Source organism: Protopterus annectens, chromosome 13.part0, assembly GCF_019279795.1.
Source record: "Protopterus annectens isolate FY-2018-M chromosome 13.part0, PAN1.0, whole genome shotgun sequence".
In the NCBI taxonomy this organism is placed as follows: Eukaryota; Metazoa; Chordata; order Ceratodontiformes; family Protopteridae; genus Protopterus; species Protopterus annectens.
The window spans coordinates 1,063,365,364-1,063,382,863 of NC_056747.1; the positions used below are offsets into that span (position 1 = coordinate 1,063,365,364).

At 45.6% G+C, this 17,500-nt stretch overlaps 1 protein-coding gene across 2 annotated transcripts in view; it reads left to right on the forward strand.

Annotated features, from left to right (window-relative positions):
* Positions 1-17,500, forward strand: part of LOC122788120 (alpha-2,8-sialyltransferase 8F-like) — a 719,095-nt gene that overhangs the window by 275,798 nt on the left and 425,797 nt on the right. For both annotated transcript variants that reach the window (XM_044055059.1, XM_044055060.1), the window contains one exon: positions 7,584-7,664. In XM_044055059.1, the coding sequence (XP_043910994.1) occupies positions 7,584-7,664 (81 nt within the window). The remainder of the gene's footprint in view (positions 1-7,583; positions 7,665-17,500) is intronic.

The window sequence follows — 17,500 nt, forward strand, 5'->3', positions numbered from 1 at the left end:
CCATAAAGGGCCGTTATCCTCCTCTGCACCCATGGCTACGTCCAAGCGTCGAGCACCAGTGTCTCAGCCACCCCTAGAGGGTGCCCCCTCTTCCTCGGAGGCTTCTTCGGATGCCCCCCCGAGGAAGTTCCGAGGAAAAGATTGTGTAAGAGGAGACACTTAGATTCTCCACAAGAATCATTGACATCGGACACTGACTTAGATGAGTCAGAAGGGTCCCCAAAGTCACCCTCGGAGGATGTCTCCTTTTCTGACATCCTGGAGATCCTAAAGCAGAGAGGTGATTGGCAATCCCTTCCCCCTTCTGAGGATGAGTCAGTCTTGCTGAAGGCATTCGGTGCTCGCCCTTCCTCCTCCTGGGTCACTCCGCCCTTCGATGAGTTAATGGAGCTGATTGCTCGAAGGGCGTGGGAGACACCTGACACGGTGGAGCCAGTCCCTAGGAAGCCTAACAAATTTATTACTGCCCCCCAAGATAAGGCTTATCTGACAAAGGGAGTGCCAGTGGACGCTATGGTGGTGGCAGCAGCCATGAAAAAGGAGATGTCGGAATCTTCCTCATCTGTCCATCCGCCTAATAGAGATTCTAGGACTATGGACAGATATGGGAAGCGCATTTTTAGTTCAGCGGCTTTTTCTATGCGATCCCTGAACTATTTGACCCACTTTACATGACTACAGAGGGATCTAGTCAAAGAGTTGGGAGATACTTTCCAGGGTACTACAGATGCTGCTCTCTCGGAGAAGGTTACAGCACATCTCAACACCCTTACTTCTATTGTTAACTCATCCATGAGGCTGATCTCATACGCAGCCAAAGGATCGAGTAGGGCAGCAGCTTCAGCGATTGCTCTTCGTAGGCAGTCCTGGATGCGCTTATGTTCATTTGCGGAAGCCTTCAAGTCTTCCTTTACTAACGTCCCATTTGATGGTGCCACTCTCTTTGGCCCTAAAGTAAAGGAGACCCTTACCCAGTGTGAGCAAGAGGGAAAGACTCTGTCTGCTGTCGGAGTCCGTTTTTCCACCCCATCCAGACCGTACCCCAAGGGGCAACGAGGTGGAAAGATGTGGTTTCGAAACCCCCAGGGTTCTTTTCCGGGCGCACAGGGTGATACCCCCTCCAGAGGCAGAGGAGGGGGTAGAGGTGGAAGACGTCGCCCTGGCGGCAGAGGGGGTCCGCAAAACCAAGGTGACAGGGATACACTCCCGGGAAACCTTTTCAGCACTCCTGAGAGGAGGCCCGACTGTCCTGCTCTGGAGGCAGTCGGGGGTCGCTTAGCTTTGTACCCACAGGCCTGGCAAAATCTGACATCAGACAATTGGGTAAAAAGCGTTGTTACCAGAGGCTACAAAATTCCCTTTCTATTGCCCCCAATTCCACAGAAAAGACTTCCAGATGTGCCGCCCCATCTGCGAGGCCCTGCAGCTACAGAAATTTCAAAGCTGCTAGAAAAAAGAGTCATCCAACCAGTCCCAGCGGACCAAAGAGGATTCGGAACTTACTCAAGGTTCTTTTTAGTTACAAAGAAAACAGGGGACTGGAGGCCAATTCTGGACCTCAGCAAACTCAATACCTTTATCAAGAAAGAAAAGTTCCGAATGGTCACGCTTCAATCGATCCTTCCATTCTTAAAGAAGGACCACTGCATGTGCTCAATAGATCTAAAGGACGCATACTACCACATCAAAATGGCCAGGGCGTCCAGGGATCACTTGCGCTTTCAGTTTCGAGCCCTGCCCTTTGGTCTGACCTCAGCCCCCAGGGTCTTCACCAAATGTATGGCAGTGGTAGCGTCTCACTTGAGGCGCCTCAGATTCCAGGTGTTTCCGTATCTGGACGACTGGCTCCTTTCTGCCACCACCGAGTGTCGACTGATTCAGGCCAGGGATTACACACTACAGCTTTGTGTTCATCTCGGAATTTCCGTAAATTTCAAAAAGTCCTTACTACAGCCATCACAGCATATCTCATTCATAGGAGCAGAATTGGATACGCAGTGCTTAATTCTAAGGCTTCCCCCAGAAAGGATAGCATCCCTGCAAAATCATATATCTCTTCTTCTCTCTTCCAGAAAGTCCCCAGCGAAACTGGTTCTGAAGGTTTTGGGCCTCATGGCAGCTTCTCTCATTGCCATACCCTTGGGAAGACTGCATATGAGGGTTTTTCAATGGCTTCTGTGTGCACAGTGGTCGTTCCAAAAGCTACCCCTGACACACGAGATCTACATCACAAACATATGCAAGTCGCACCTGGCTTGGTGGCTTCAAACTTGCAATCTATCCAACGGAAGACCCTTTGTGCTACCCACTCCAACAGCAACAGTGACCACGGACGCTTCCCTGATAAGGTGGGGGGGCATCTTTCAGGGACAGACAGTCCAAGGCGAATGGACCAATTTGGAATACAATCTGCATATCAATGTTCTGGAGTTGAGGGCAGTGTTTCTAGCATTGCAACACTTTGCTCCCCTTCTTCCTCTAGGGACAATTGCAGTCCAGACGGACAACATGTCTGTAGTCTGGTACATAAACAAGCAAGGGGGAACCAAGTCTTATCAACTATGCAGAGAGGCCATGAGAATCTGGCAATGGGCAGAGTCCACGGGTCGCTTTCTGATAGCAACGCACATCCCGGGGTTATCCAACGTCATAGCGGACAGGTTGAGCAGAGCCATCCTGTTACCTCACGAGTGGTCCCTCAAACAGTCAGTTGCGAAGGAGATTTTTCGCAAGTGGGGCCAGCCTTCCTGCGATCTGTTTGTGTCTCCAATGAACGCCAAATGCAGGAGCTATTTTGCCCTATTACCCCCTCCAGGGGAAGTCCCAAGGGACGCTCTGGTTCACGATTGGCCCCCGGGTCTCCTGTACGCTTTTCCTCCTGTTCCCCTGATTTCAAAATTTCTGCAGAAAGCCAGCAACCTGCAAAGGACAATTATCCTCATTGCCCCATTCTGGCCTCGTCAAATATGGTTTCCCTTTCTTCTAGAACACCAAATGCAGGAACCCTGGATCCTGGACCCAGAGCCGGATCTACTGACCCATTCGTCAGGGGCTCTCCACCCGTCGCTCCTCTCCCTCAAACTAGCAGCTTGGCTGCTCCACTTCCCTTCTTAGCCAGGTCTGATCTTCTATCCCCTGCAGTTCAAAATATCCTGGTGGCTTCTCATAAAGCATCCACTATGAGGACTTACATCAGTAAATGGAAGCGTTTTGTACATTGGGCCACTACACAACAACTGGATCCCTCAGTAGCTCCTCTGAATAAGGTCTTGGAGTTTTTGACCGAATTGTTCCACCAAGGGGCTTCTCCTGCCACTTTGAGAGTGCAATTAGCTGCCATATCAAACTTTCATGTGGGTGAAAGTGGGGCTCCTATTATGGCTCACAGGCTTTGTAAGGCGTTTCTAAAAGGATCCTTCCACATTAGACCTCCAGTTAGAACTCCTACTTCACCTTGGAACTTGAACCTTCTTTTGTCTCAGCTGATGCTACCACCTTTTGAACCAGCCTCTTCCTGTCCTTTGAAGTTTTTGTCATGGAAGACCCTTTTTCTGGTGGCTATCACATTGGCCAGGTGGGTATCTGAGCTTCAGGCTCTTTCAGTTCAACATCCTTATTTGATTTTTCACCCTGACAGAGTTTCTCTTCGCACTAATCCATCCTTTCTTCCCAAAGTCTGCTCTGTTAATAATATTAATCAGTCCATTGAATTGCCCACATTTTTCAAGAATCACTCCAATAAATTGGAATATATGTTACACAAGTTAGACGTTTATAGACAACTCAGATTTTACTTGGACAGAACAAAGGATCACAGGAAAACAGACCAGCTCTTTGTAGCCTTCTCAGACAACAAGAAGGGTATGGCGGTCACAAAATGAACCTTGTCTAAATGGCTTACTGACTGTATTGTCTTTGTCTACAATGCCTCTGAGCAAACTTTACCTGTCAAGCCCAAAGGCCACTCTACAAGATCAGTATCTACATCCCTGGCTCATGCAGCTCGCCTACCGTTAGACACTATTTGTGCGGCTGCTACTTGGTCTAAACCACATACCTTCATTTCTCATTACAAAGTGGATAGGATTTCTAGGGACAGGGCAACCTTTGGTTCCACTGTGCTCAGGAACGTTCTCCCTTGAGTTCCTCAGGAACAAGGAGCTAGGGATGCTACCCAGGTGTAAGAACAAACGGCGAGATTGAACACTCTCACATATAGAAGTTATGTCCTTACCATAACGTTCCATGTGGAGTGTTCATCTCGCCTTTGTTCTTACATTCCCACCCTCCCTCCCTCAGGAAGAACGTCCAATTTAGGTGCCTGGTTTGTTCTCCGGCTTCTGCCTGGAACAGTTGTTCTACTATGTAATTACGTGTTTGTTGTTGGTATGAAAGTGTTATGCTCTCTTCTCTTCTCTGCTGGTTTGCTTGCAAACTAGATCTGAGGTAAAGGCAGAGGGGGATTGTGAGAGTTAGGTTGGTCTCGAGCTTCTTCTCGATGCAGAGCTTTGTCAAGCGGCCGACACGGAGCCGAGGATCGGCTCCGAACCCAGGTGTAAGAACAAAGGCGAGATGAACACTCCACATGGAACGTTATGGTAAGGACATAACTTCTATTTCTCACTCTAGAACCTCAAATTATGAGCCATTCTGAGGGCTATTCTCTAATACTTTGATTGGCGTCATGACTCAGTTTCCTCTATGTGACATCTTAGGGAAAGCTGCTGTCCTCATCAACAGGCCTCTTTGATAGAGCACCAACTTACTATTACAATTTAAGATTGTGTTTTCTTTAAATTGCTTCAAGTAGGTACTGCTGTTCCTATAACCAAGAAGGGAGACAAGTTATTTTCAGACCACACAAACATTTTCACTAGTTAAAAGACGTACCTTGAAGTTTCTTTTCTACTCCAGTTTTCCGCCTCCATAACAGATATCCTACCACTCCAGAAATTCAGTTATTTCGAGAAAGTCCAGCTAGCTATTGCATTAGAATGAAATCATTTAGGAATCCACAAAAATAAATACTGATTCTTACACCTATTTCTTTCTTGCTCCAAAAAGTCAGAACAACTGAGACCTATTTCAAACCATGACAGTTTAAAAATGATGCTTAAAAATTGCATTATCTTAAATCAGACCATCCTTCCTTCCATTCACAAAAGACATTGGGCCAGATTCAATAAAGCCTGCTCTAAGTAAACACTAAGTGTACACATGTATTCAAGAACATTCTTCACACATTTTTTGTGCTTTTTAGTCAGTCAGAAAGATTATACTAAGTGTACATGTAGTTTGCACTTTTATGGTAACCTTTATGAATCTCTGTCAGTATTTAAAGCTGCAAGATAATCAGTAGGAACACTAAAATTAGGAGATAGAAGGTGTGAGTTATGTCTCTGTTGTTTGTTCACTCAGAATGGTGTATACTTAGCGTACGTGTTATTGAATCCGGGGAAATGAATATGACATCTTAACCACTGAATACATAAAAGGGGGGTGATATTGAAAGATCCTTCTCTTCCCCACTAGGTGCAAGGAATTACAGTTTCTAAATTATTTAACATAGCACAAAAAAAATCCTCATTTTCCTGCAAGACATATTTTCTTTTTCTACCATATTAGAAATAATCCTGGCATCAGCATTCCTTTTCATTTCAGTTCCCATTTACATCATATTGCATAGTTTATGTAGTAATTAGAAAGACCCAGAGGCAAAATAATGTGATCAACTTTTATATCAAATACAAACTGAAGATGATACATACTAGCCAAAATGAAAGAACATCTGGTTCTAGCATCTACCAGCACACTTTCTACCTATGCCTACTATTGTACAATCAAATATAGATCATTGTGAAAACCTCAAATAACTGCATTATACCATAATTTTTATCTTGAGTGTGCAGACTGTATATATTTAATTTATGTTTTTATTTATGCTGCATTAAGTGATTCTACATTTGCATATTTCTGATTATTGTTTCAAATATAATTATATGCATGTAATGTACATGCGTTTGTCTGTTGTGAATTCTGTTTATACCATATTAAAATGTGTCTTTGGATCTGTAGACTGCATATAATCTCAATACTTTTTCACATTGTGATCATGTAATTCTATGCTACCTTTTCTTACTTCTGCATATTTAGACCTTAGGTATATGTGCTTTGATTGGATACCTGCATCATGTCATGTGGGCACCCTTCAAGTTTGTTTGCTTGCTGTAGCCCTGCCATTTCTTTGACAGCCTTAGAATGTGAGTGCTGTAACATGCTGTTCCATGGATATGTGTACTTTTGTGCCTGACCATAAACTTAACCACAACACTGATGTGCTTGGTGGGCATGGCCCTTTGCTGTTTCTGCTATGATCTTTTGTATCTGCTGAATAACTCTGGTGAAGTGGACTGAACTGATTACCCCAACCTGAGATGGGTAAACCAGGGACGGCACTTTTCCGTTAAAGCCCTACCACTTTGCGCTGCTGTGAAGTCTAGCCATACCTCACGCTATTACATTTCCAAGGATTCATGCACTGTTGAATAATTGAACAGAAATTGAATGTTGGTGAATGTAAGCATTTTGGTAATGTCTAGTCTGTCATATATGTCAGCCACTTAGTGTTTTAAAGCCCTACCACTTCGCTCTGCTGTGATACATCTTCTGCACATTGCTTAGTATTTATTTTGCTGGTATAAACACCTACAAGTTTGCGGTGCCGGTATTTCATTTTGTATGTCATTAATACATCTGTAACACTGTCATATAAGGTTCTGTTGTCCTGTTAGGTGGACAGTAATGTGTTGTCATACCACAAATAGCTGGATCCACTGTTAAACTCTTACCACTTGCAGACCAGCTACGTTCGCTTTGTTTTTTCCACATACAGGTTATTTCCCAGCTATTTCTCCTTAGAAGGGGCTCTGACCTCTGATCTCATCTTACTAGTTTGCAGACAGCAGGACCCATTGATTGGGTAAAGTACACATACAAAAATAGTCACACTGAACCTGCTGGCCAATGAGTGCAGTAGACACGTTGGGCTACAGCTACGCCACCAATAAAATGCTGTCTATTACTTCACCCTCGCATGAAGTAGCTAACTCAAGTCTGTGCAGCGCGATGAACTGGTAGGGGTTTAATAGAAAATTACCCCAGGGATAGTCTCTGGGCCCCCACTCCTACCCTTTCCTCCTCTCTAGCACATGGGCTTGAAGTTGATCTTGGGTTATCTGGATCTTAGTATGGGCTTTATCTTTCTGTGCCTTGGAGCATGCATTTATTTTTTACAAGGCCAAAAACATAAGGGCAAAATGACAGTTAACTTGGTGCCCAATAATATCCAGTAGCCATTAAACATTTTTTCCTCACATACAGTACTGGTCCCCAGTATTATGTTTTGTTTCACAATTTACTTACGATACAGCAGAAACCGATGAGTTGTGTAGGACTGGATGAGATGGTAGACAGATGCAAGTGAAACAGCATGATACACTTGAAGAAAAAAAACAGTAAACACGTGTTTGTGTGTTAAGTGCACCTTCTGATGACAAATATTTGTATATGTTGACTATTTCTAGACATCCTGAGGTATTGAAGCTTGTTGAAGACATACAGAGATGTATATGGGCAAAGGAAGTCAAAACCTATACAAACATCAGGTAAAAATAGCTGCTGCTGTTCTGTGTTCTTGCTTTAACTGTGAGACAAAATACAATAAAATGCTTTTTGTTTAAAAACTTAAAATCATTAAAGTCACTCTAAGAATCAGTTGTGATTTTAACAGAGTATAAAATCCTTATGACTTTGTGTATGCAGTTCTATTCTGCAATATATTCTTTTTCTGCCTTCCCTAAGCTTGATTGAGTGTAAAATTGATGAGGTTTAATCTGAGTACACTTGCTGATGTACAACTCAGTAATCACAGATCAGCATATGGAACCAATGCTAGTGCAGTTTACATTTTGTGGTTTTCTTTTTTTTCCCACAGTTCTGTGACCTTGATGTTCATATATTTAAGTAAAGCTGTCTGGTGGTGAAGGTGTCTTTTCCCATGGAAAAACAAGCAAACTAAAAAATATTTGTTTTTATTTGGACTAACCTCTGACTGTTTTTTTTTTCTCTCATCTGATTGAAGTTTAAATCAGTGATGTCTTAATGAGACATAATAGAACAAAACAAAAAAAAGTGTAAATATATACATGTGTGTGTGTGTGTGTATGTGTGTGTGTGTGTGTGTGTGTGTGTGTGTGTGTGTGTATATATATATATATATATATATATATATATATCTATATGTATATATATATGTATATATACATATACACACACACACACACACATATATACATATATATATATATATATATATATATATGTATATGGTTTACTATTATAATTTCGCCGTGCAATTGCAAGACTATGAAGTATTCGAACAACATATGTTCGAATACTTCATATTTTGGCAGGTTATGTGCGCGAACGTTATTATTGCGAATGGAATGCGCATTTGCAATTATAATGATGTTCTTCGTTTTCCATTGCTGCAGTCCTTACTATTGGGTATAGTCCGCATCCAGTCGGCCCGAATACCAGAGTATAAGGCTGACGTCGGTCAGGGCGCATTAGACTGACGTCAGTACGTCAGGGTACTAATGCGCATGACCGGCGTCATATCCTCAGTCTTTTTTGCCGCGTGGTCCGATGCAGAAGCAGTTTTGCGAGTGCAGGTTGGCGTTCTGAAATATTTCCGAAACCGGAGTTTCAGACCGAATCAGAGTTGGCTAAGTATCCCGTTGGGGAACATTTTGTTTTTTTTCTTGCCTCAGTATTTAACCGGATGTCAGAAAAAGTGAATAACTGTATTTCTTGTGGGAAACAAATACCTCATAGGGATTACCATACATTGTGTATACCTTGTTTAGGGCCTGAGCACGGCGGTGTTGGTTGCCGCTCTTGTGCTAGGTTTAACAAACGCACTATTAAGAGGAGGTTAGACTGTGCCAGATTAGTGTTTGGGAAGCGTTGCAATTATAAAATGCCGTCGGATGCTCCGACGCCGCTTCGTCAAGAAGCGCAAGGACAAAACAGCGAAGCCTAGGGTTGATGAACCAGCAGTCCCGGACGTCGGTTCTTTAGGTGGCTCAGTGGAGCCAGAGGTTTTGCCAGGAGTTTCTATGGAGTCTCAGGCGGAAACTTTACTGTTACAGGATGTACCCTCTCAGGAGGCAGGCCAGGCTGAGGGGGCTTCTCAGGTAACTATTCTTCCCTCTTTTCCCACAGTAGTTAGAGCCTCTCCTTCTGTTGCCAAAACTTCTTTTAGAGGTAGGCCAACTTCAGCTTCAGTAGGGGCTTCTCCTAGCCTTTCGGGTTCTGTACCTAAGAAACATATGCTTATAATGGCAGAAGATTTGATTACTATGATTAGAGGTTCTATGGGCCCTCCTGATAAGAGGCCTAGAGTTGAACCAGAGTTTGACAATTTTGAACAGGGTTCAGGGGCTTCTGAGTCTTCTACGGAAGATTTGCAGGAGTATCCTCATTATTCTGATTCTGATGTGGATGATGCCACTCCTTCGGCTTCTCCTCCTGAGGATTTTCCATTTTCAGAGACTCTGCATTCCATGAGGGAGCACTTTAAATGGGAAGGCCAGGATTACTCTGATTCCAGGAAGAGGCTTAGGGAATTCTTGTTTTTACCCCAGCATAGGCCCTTAGCTATACCTCCTGTGTTGAATGTGGTGGAAGATGTTTTTGCAGAGGCTTCCCTGAACCCTGATTCTTTGCCTCCTGCTCCTGTTAAACCTGATAGGTACTATAGGGTGCCCAAGCTCATAAGTATTTGTTTAAGAGTCCTAGGGCGGACCCAGAAACTGTTTCTCAGGGGCCTAAAGGTGTTAAGGCCTCTGTGGTTAAAAATCCTGTTCCCACTGACAAAGAGGCAAGGGCGTTAGATAGGTGGGGTAAGAAAGTGTATACTTCTTCCACTCTAGCCATGAGGCGTTGAATTGTCAGTTTCACATGCTGAAATATCAAAATTATCTCCTTTCACAATTGAAATCTAAGGTGGATGCTTTGGCGGAAGGTATTGATTGTAAAGACTTGCTGGATTTAGTTTATGTGTCTGAACAAGTGGGCAAGCATTCTTTGCAATGTGGTTTTGATGCTGTGCAGGCCTCCTCGAGGGTGGCTGCCACTAGTTCTGTTCTTCGCAGGCATGCCTGGTTGAGGGATCAGAATTTGGCTGAGCATGTTAAGACAAGGATTTTGGATGCTCCTTTACAGTCTGATGTGTTGTTTGGTTCACCTGTGGAAGCAGTTTTAAAGAAAATGGAGGACAAAGCTAAGTCTATGCAAACTGTTAAAGATTTTTTGCAGGTACAGCCACCGAAGTTTAGTAGAAATTGGCCTGCTAAGGGGTGGACATATCCTGCTTATGATTCCCAGTCTAGGGGTAGGTCTAGACGTGGTAGGGGCAGGGCTCAAGGTTCTTTTAGGCCTAGAACAGGGAGTTCACCTGCTCAGACTTCTGGTGAGGGCAGGAGTCAGTCCTTTCGTAAACAATGACCTGCCTTTTCAGCTGCCAGTAGATTCTCGTCTGGCAGCTCCTTTGGAAGGACGACTGTCTCTTTTCAAAGAAAATTGGGATTTAATTGCTCAAGACAGATGGGTGTTGGACATCATTCAGCCAGTCCCTGTATCAGAAAGGGGCCTAGGATTTTATTCTCGCATGTTCCTAGTATCAAAGAAGGGGAACACGTGGAGACTGCTTTTGGATTTATCTCTCCTCAACGCTTATCTGGACATTCCCAAGTTCAAGATGTTGACGTTACAACAGCTTTTACCCCTGCTGGGCAAAGATCACTGGATGGTAACTTTAGATCTCGAGGAAGCTTACCTTCATGTGCCTATCAGGCTAAGTTACAGGAAGTATCTGCGGTTTCGAGCTGGAGATTCTCATTATCAGTTCTCTGCATTGCCCTTTGGCTTATCTACTGCGCCCAGAGTATTCACAAAGGTTCTGGCTCCAGTGATAGCTTACTTCAGGCTACAAGGACTGCAAATCTATCCTTATTTAGACGACTGCCTGATTCTGGCTCAAGAAAGGAAGACCTTCTACAGCATCTGGAATATCTTATAGCAGTGCTAAGATGCCTAGGGTATTCTGTGAACGAAATAAAGTCCAGTCTAGTACCCTCTCAAGACATGTGCTTTCTGGGTGTGAGACTGAATACAGCAGCCCGGATGGCCTTTTTAACCCCGGACAAACAAAAGAGTCTATCACTTTACTTCCATCAACTATCTCATCAGTCCGTGCTGACTGCAGAGACAGTCCTACAAGCATTAGGGTTCATGGCATCTTGTATTCTGGTGCTTCCCAATGCCAAACTGCATATGAGGAAGTTACGATGGTATCTCAAAAATGTATGGACACAGCACTGCCAGTATTTAGACACTGTCATTCAAATAATACCTTGCCTTCAAAGACAATTTTTGTGGTGGGCTCAGGAATGTCACCTAAACAAGGGACTCTCTGTGACCCGGCCAGAGGCGAGTCAGATTTTACCGACAGATGCCTCAGACATTGCTTGGGGAGCTCATCTAAATGGAAAGTGGATACAAGACAAGTGGCCTGCCAGACTACAGCATCTACATATCAACATGAAGGAGATGTTAGCAGTCCAGTTCGCATTTCTGGCTTTCAAGGAGTTACTTCTTCCAGGGCAGGTGTTGATTCTAACAGACAACACAACTGTCATGTGGTACTTCAACAAACAAGGGGGAACACATTCTTATCCTCTATGCAGGCAAGCAATGATTTTATGGGAGACTGCGCTACGCTTGCACCTAACTCTTCAGGCAAGGTTTCTGCCAGGAGCACAGAACTCCTTAGCAGATATGTTAAGCAGACAAATCATGGATCCCCACAAGTGGAAACTGGATCTTCATGTATTTCAGAAATTGACAGTGTCTTGGGGAACTCCAGACATAGATCTGTTCGCTTCTCCACTAAACCACCAGCTGCCACAGTTTTGCACAAAGGGGTTTCATCACACAGCTTGGAAAGTGGATGCTCTGTCTTTCAGTTGGACAACCCTTCATGTGTATGCCTTTCCACCTCTGCCTCTTCTTCCAAAGGTACTGTTAAAGGTCAGACAGGACAGGCCAAGGATGATTTTGATAGCTCCAGATTGGCCTCGGCAACACTGGTACCCTCTACTACGGAGTCTGGTAAAGAAGCCTCCATGGCCTTAACCTTTGCTTCCACATCTGTTATCCCAGCAGGACGGTCATCTGCTCAATGTCAAGCTTCACTCTCTTCATCTGACAGCCTGGCATATTCTGTATTGAAACACAGCAGGTCTCAACTTCCTCAACAAGTTTTGAATGTGATCAGGGAAGCTAGAAGACCTAGTACAAGGAAAGTGTACGCAGCAAAATGGAAGAGATTTTTATTTTGGAGTAAAGCAAAGAATTTGGAGATTTCTGAGCCTAATTTGAGTATGGCTCTTCAATATCTTACTGAGTTACTGGACAAGGGTCTGTCCTTCTCTTCCATTAAGATTCATGCTGCAGCAATCTCAGCTCACTATGATTGTGACCCACCATTGTTTTCGCATCCTTTGTTCAAGCAGTTTCTTAGAGGGCAAAAATATAAGACCCCCAATGAGCTCCTACTCCTGCTTGGGATCTCAATTTTGTGTTGGAAAACTTACTCTACAACCTTTTGAGCCTGCGGCTACTGCTGAATTGAAATATTTGTCATGGAAGACTGCTTTTTGTTGGCTATTACTTCTGCAAGAAGGGTGTCTGAGTTGCAGGCCCTTATGGCAGTCGAGCCCTTTTGATTTTCCATAAGGATAGGGTATCATTACGTACTAATCCTTCCTTTATGCCTAAGGTGGTTTCTAGTGTGGCTTTAAACCAAACTATTCATTTGCCTACTTTTATGCAGACCCCAAAATAAAGGGAAAAGATTTTGCATACTTTAGATGTACACAGGCAATTGCGTATTACTTAAGCAGGACTAAGGATTTTAGGCAGTCTCAGCAGTTGTTTGTTTCTTTGCTTTGAGTTCGCAGGGCAAGCCTGTGTCAAAACAAACTATTTCTAGGTGGATTGGCTTTTGCATTGCATTTTGTTATTCCCATCATGGCAAGGAGGTTCCAGCTGGGATTAGGCCTCATTCCACTAGGGCTACTGCCACTTCAACAGCATTTCTACGGGGTGGCAACTAAGGATATTTTGGAAGCAGCTACTTGGAGTTCAGTGCATACTTTCTCTAAGCATTATCACCTTCCTATCTACTCTAAGTCTAGGGCTGGTTTTGCCACAGCTGTTTTGCAAGGCATGTTGTCAGCTCCTGCTTCTTTATGATTTGCCAGCCTCCCTTACCTCTGCTTTGGGATTCTACCCAATAGTAAGGACTGCAGCAATGGAAAACGAAGAACATAGTACAGTTTTGTACCTACCATAAATGTAGATGTTCGAGGATTCCATTGCTGCAGTCCAATTTACCCTCCCTCCTTCCCCTCTGTGTTTAGGGGTGGTTGTGTAGGTGAGTTTACCTGCTTATATTTTTGTCTTTATTGTTCATGTTTTGGTACAGGTATTTTGGGCCTTGTCTTTTTAGGGTCTTCTGACATCTGGGGCAAGAAAAGACTGAGGATATGACGCCGGTCATGCGCATTAGTACCCTGACGTACTGACGTCAGTCTAATGCGCCCTGACCGACGTCAGCCTTATACTCTGGTATTCGGGCCGACTGGATGCGGACTATACCCAATAGTAAGGACTGCAGCAATGGAATCCTCGAACATCTACATTTATGGTAGGTACAAAACTGTACTTTTGCTCATGTAAGGGGATCACAATACAGTGTGGATAGGGAAATACGTCCCTTTCCTCACTGTAGTGCGATCTCGGAGTTGGAATATTAAGTTGGGGGGGTGTGGGCGGCGCAGGGGCATAAATGTAAGATGTTATGTGATCCTATCTCGCCTACATTCTGTACTGATGGGCTCGGAGCCGATCCCTCGGCTCCGACTCGGCACGCTATGCTATAGAGCGAGGCCTCTTATTGGCTGAGCTATTTCTTATCCCAGGATGCACCACCACTAATCCCCCAGATCTCGTTTGCCGCTTACAAGCTAAGACGTGGTCTCAACTTGGCTGGGCTAAGTACTAATTTATTTAGACTTTTCCTGTCAGGAATTTCCTAGTTTTCAACCCAAAAGCTGTTTTAACAGCTACTTTTGTGATACGCGTGTTTTTTTGTTGATTCTGTTGAGAAAGTTGTTATATTTTTGAGGGAAGGTTTCCGTTTTAGTTAGAGGGGCTTTCCCCTTTTGCTATTCTAGCGTTATTGTGACTAGCGTTTATTAGTGGGTCAAGTACCCGTTTTAGTTAGAGGGTCTTGACCCTCTCTTTCTGTGTTTTCTTTTCTTGTGCACTTGTTTGTAAAAAAAAAAATAAATAAATAATAATAATAACTTTATAGTTTAAACTTGTTATTTAGATATTTCTGTGTTGTTCTCTAGACATGTCCAAAGAACATAAACCCTCCGGGTTTAAAAAATGCACGAGGTGTGATTTTAAGATGTCCATAACGGACGACCACTCCTCGTGCGTTTACTGTTTAGGCGCCAAGCACCTACAAGAATCGTGTAGCGTGTGTCACGCCTTCTCATCAAGAGTCCTTCAGGAGAGGAAAAACAAATTAATCCTTAAGGGATTAATCAAGCCATCCTTCGAGGAGGCTTTATCTTCCTCTCCCTCTCCTTCAAAAAAGAAGAAAGCGTCGGCTCCGACAAGTCTGTCGGAACCGACTGCCAAACCTAGGCAGACTTCTCCATCGGCTCCACGGACTTGGAGCCGAGGGCGAATGGTCTGCCTCGATGCCTCCAGCCTCGACCCTCTGGTTTGAGCCGAGGACTGGGGCATTGAGAGACGGTCACCTTCATCGGCTCCACTGATATTGGAGCCGATGAGGGTTACCGCTCAGACTCTTCCCTTCGGGCGAAGTCCTTATCGGCACCGAGGGAAATTGCCTTGAGATCTCCCTCGGAGCCGATAGTGGTAGAATCCATTCGGAGCCGGTCCCCTAGTCCTTTGGAGCCGATGGAGAAATCGGTTTGGACCCGATCGGTATCCTCCAGATCATCCAAGATGTCTGATTCGGACATCGACAGGGTGCTTCTAAGACTCTTCCAGTCTCCGGTGTTCCAAAAGCTAGTTTCGGCTCCAGCCCATTCGGCTTCGGAGCTGATGGTCCACCTCCCTACTATGGTTCCTCCTCCAACAGCCCCGGCACCGTTGGAGCCGGTGCTGGTGGAACCGATGGAGGTTTTAGGGTCGGGCCCGACCCTTACTCCAACTCCGGCTCTTGGGTCGGAGTTCAGTACACGGACTTCTTCCGTCGGCCCTGGGGGGGGATGCTTCGGGATTGATGTTTTCGGTCCCAAGTCTCCCTCTTGGTGCGTCGGTGGCGGGAGTGCCATCAACTGTCGTGGCCACGGAGGTGGGACCCTCCCAGGATTCTGGTGGTCCCGCCTTCAGGGCTATGAGGAGTGCGTTATCCAAATCTTCTTTGGCTACCTCCACGGTCTCCCCAGCTCCTTCCCTGCATACCGAGACTGGGTGTTTGGCAGTCCCCCTGTCTTTAGACAGCAGAGCCCCGGGGCCTGAGGTTACCCCCACTGGGGTTTCCCCCCCTCCTGGAGGTCCTTCTGAAGTCTCTTCGGAAGAACCCCCCAGGAAAAGATCGTGCAAGAGGAAGCATGTCGACTCCCCTGATGAGTCTCTTACATCAGACACTGATCTCGATGATGCAGAGGGGTCCCCTAAGTCGTCCTCAGATGATGTCTCCTTTGCAGACATCCTGGAAGCCCTTAAACAATGAGGCGGCTGGCAGTCCAAACCTCCTCCTGCTGATGAGTCGGTGTTCCTTAAGGCCTTCGGGGCTCAGCCCTCCGCCTCCTGGGTGTCTCCGCCCTTCGACGAGCTCTTGGATTTGATCTGTCGAAGGGCGTGGGAACACCCAGACTCTGTGGAACCGGTGCCTGCTCGTCCGAATAAGTTCCTCTCGGCACCCCCTGAAAAAGAGTTTCTAACTAAAGGTGTGGCTGTAGATGCTTTGGTGGTGGCATCTGCTACCCAGCAAGATGTAGCAGAGGCTTCGACATCCGTCCATCCTCCTAATAAGGAGTCTAGGAGCATGGATCGGTACGGAAAGCGCACCCTAAGTTCAGCGGCCTTTACATTAAGGTCCTTGAACTACCTTACGCACTTTACTAGATTTCAGAGGGATCTGATTAAAGAACTATCCGATAACCTCCTGGGTAACCTGCCTGAGGAGCTGGCCCAGACGGTTGGCTCTCAGCTGGCTACATTGTCGTCCATTTCAAACTCGTCCATGAGGCTCATTTCTTATGCGGCCGAAGTAGAGGCGGGTACAGGCATTGCTCTACGGAGACAAGCCTGGCTCCGCCTGTGTCATTTTGCGGAGGCCTTTAAGTCTTCCTTTGCCGACGCCCCCTTTGATGGGTCCTCCCTGTTTGGACCCAAGGTAAAGGACACACTGACCCACTGCGAATAGGAGGGTAAGACTCTGACTGCCATAGGGGCATGATTTTCCACTCCCTTTCGGCCTTATCCCAAGGCTAAAAGAGGAGGGAAAATGTGGTTCCGTAGATCTCAGAAGCCCTACCCCTCTCAGCAGGAGGATCCCCCTTCCAGAGGCAGGGGAGGGGGAAATTCTTCTGGAAGACGCCGTCCCAGAGGTGGCAGAGGCCCTTGCAACACTGGAGACCGCGAGTCCTTTCATGGCTCTTCAGCCTTTCACAGTCCCTGAGGGATTGCCCGACTGTGCAGCTCCGGAGCCAGTCGGGGGTCGTTTCTCGAAGCACCTAAAAGCCTGGGAAGGTATCACTCAGGACCGATGGGTGCTTTGAATTATCGCCGGAGGTTACACCATCCCTTTCTCTCATTCTCCACCTCAGTCCAAAAAACTCCCGGACCCGCCACCCAGTCAACGGGATACTGCAGCCTCAGAAGTTTCAAAGCTGCTGCAAAAAGGAGTCATCCAACCGGTCCCCGCAGACCAGATCGGATTAGGGACTTACTCAAGATTCTTTTTGGTGCCAAAAAAGACCGGGGACTTGAGGCCTATTTTGGACCTCAGCATTCTAAACCGTTCAGTCAGAAAGTCCAAGTTCCGAATGGTCACCCTACAAACCATTCTCCCATTGCTGGAGAGAGGTGTTTGGATGTGCTCCATAGATCTCAAGGATGCTTATTACCATATCATGGTACATCAAGCGTCCAGGAGACATCTGCGCTTCAGCCTAGGAGGCAGTCATTTTCAGTTCCGCGCGCTGCCCTTTGGTCTCACCACAGCCCCCAGGGTGTTCACCAAGTGCTTGGCAGTCGTGACTGCTCACCTGAGAAGTCTAGGATTCCAGGTGTTTCCGTATCTAGACGACTGGCTCCTAACTGC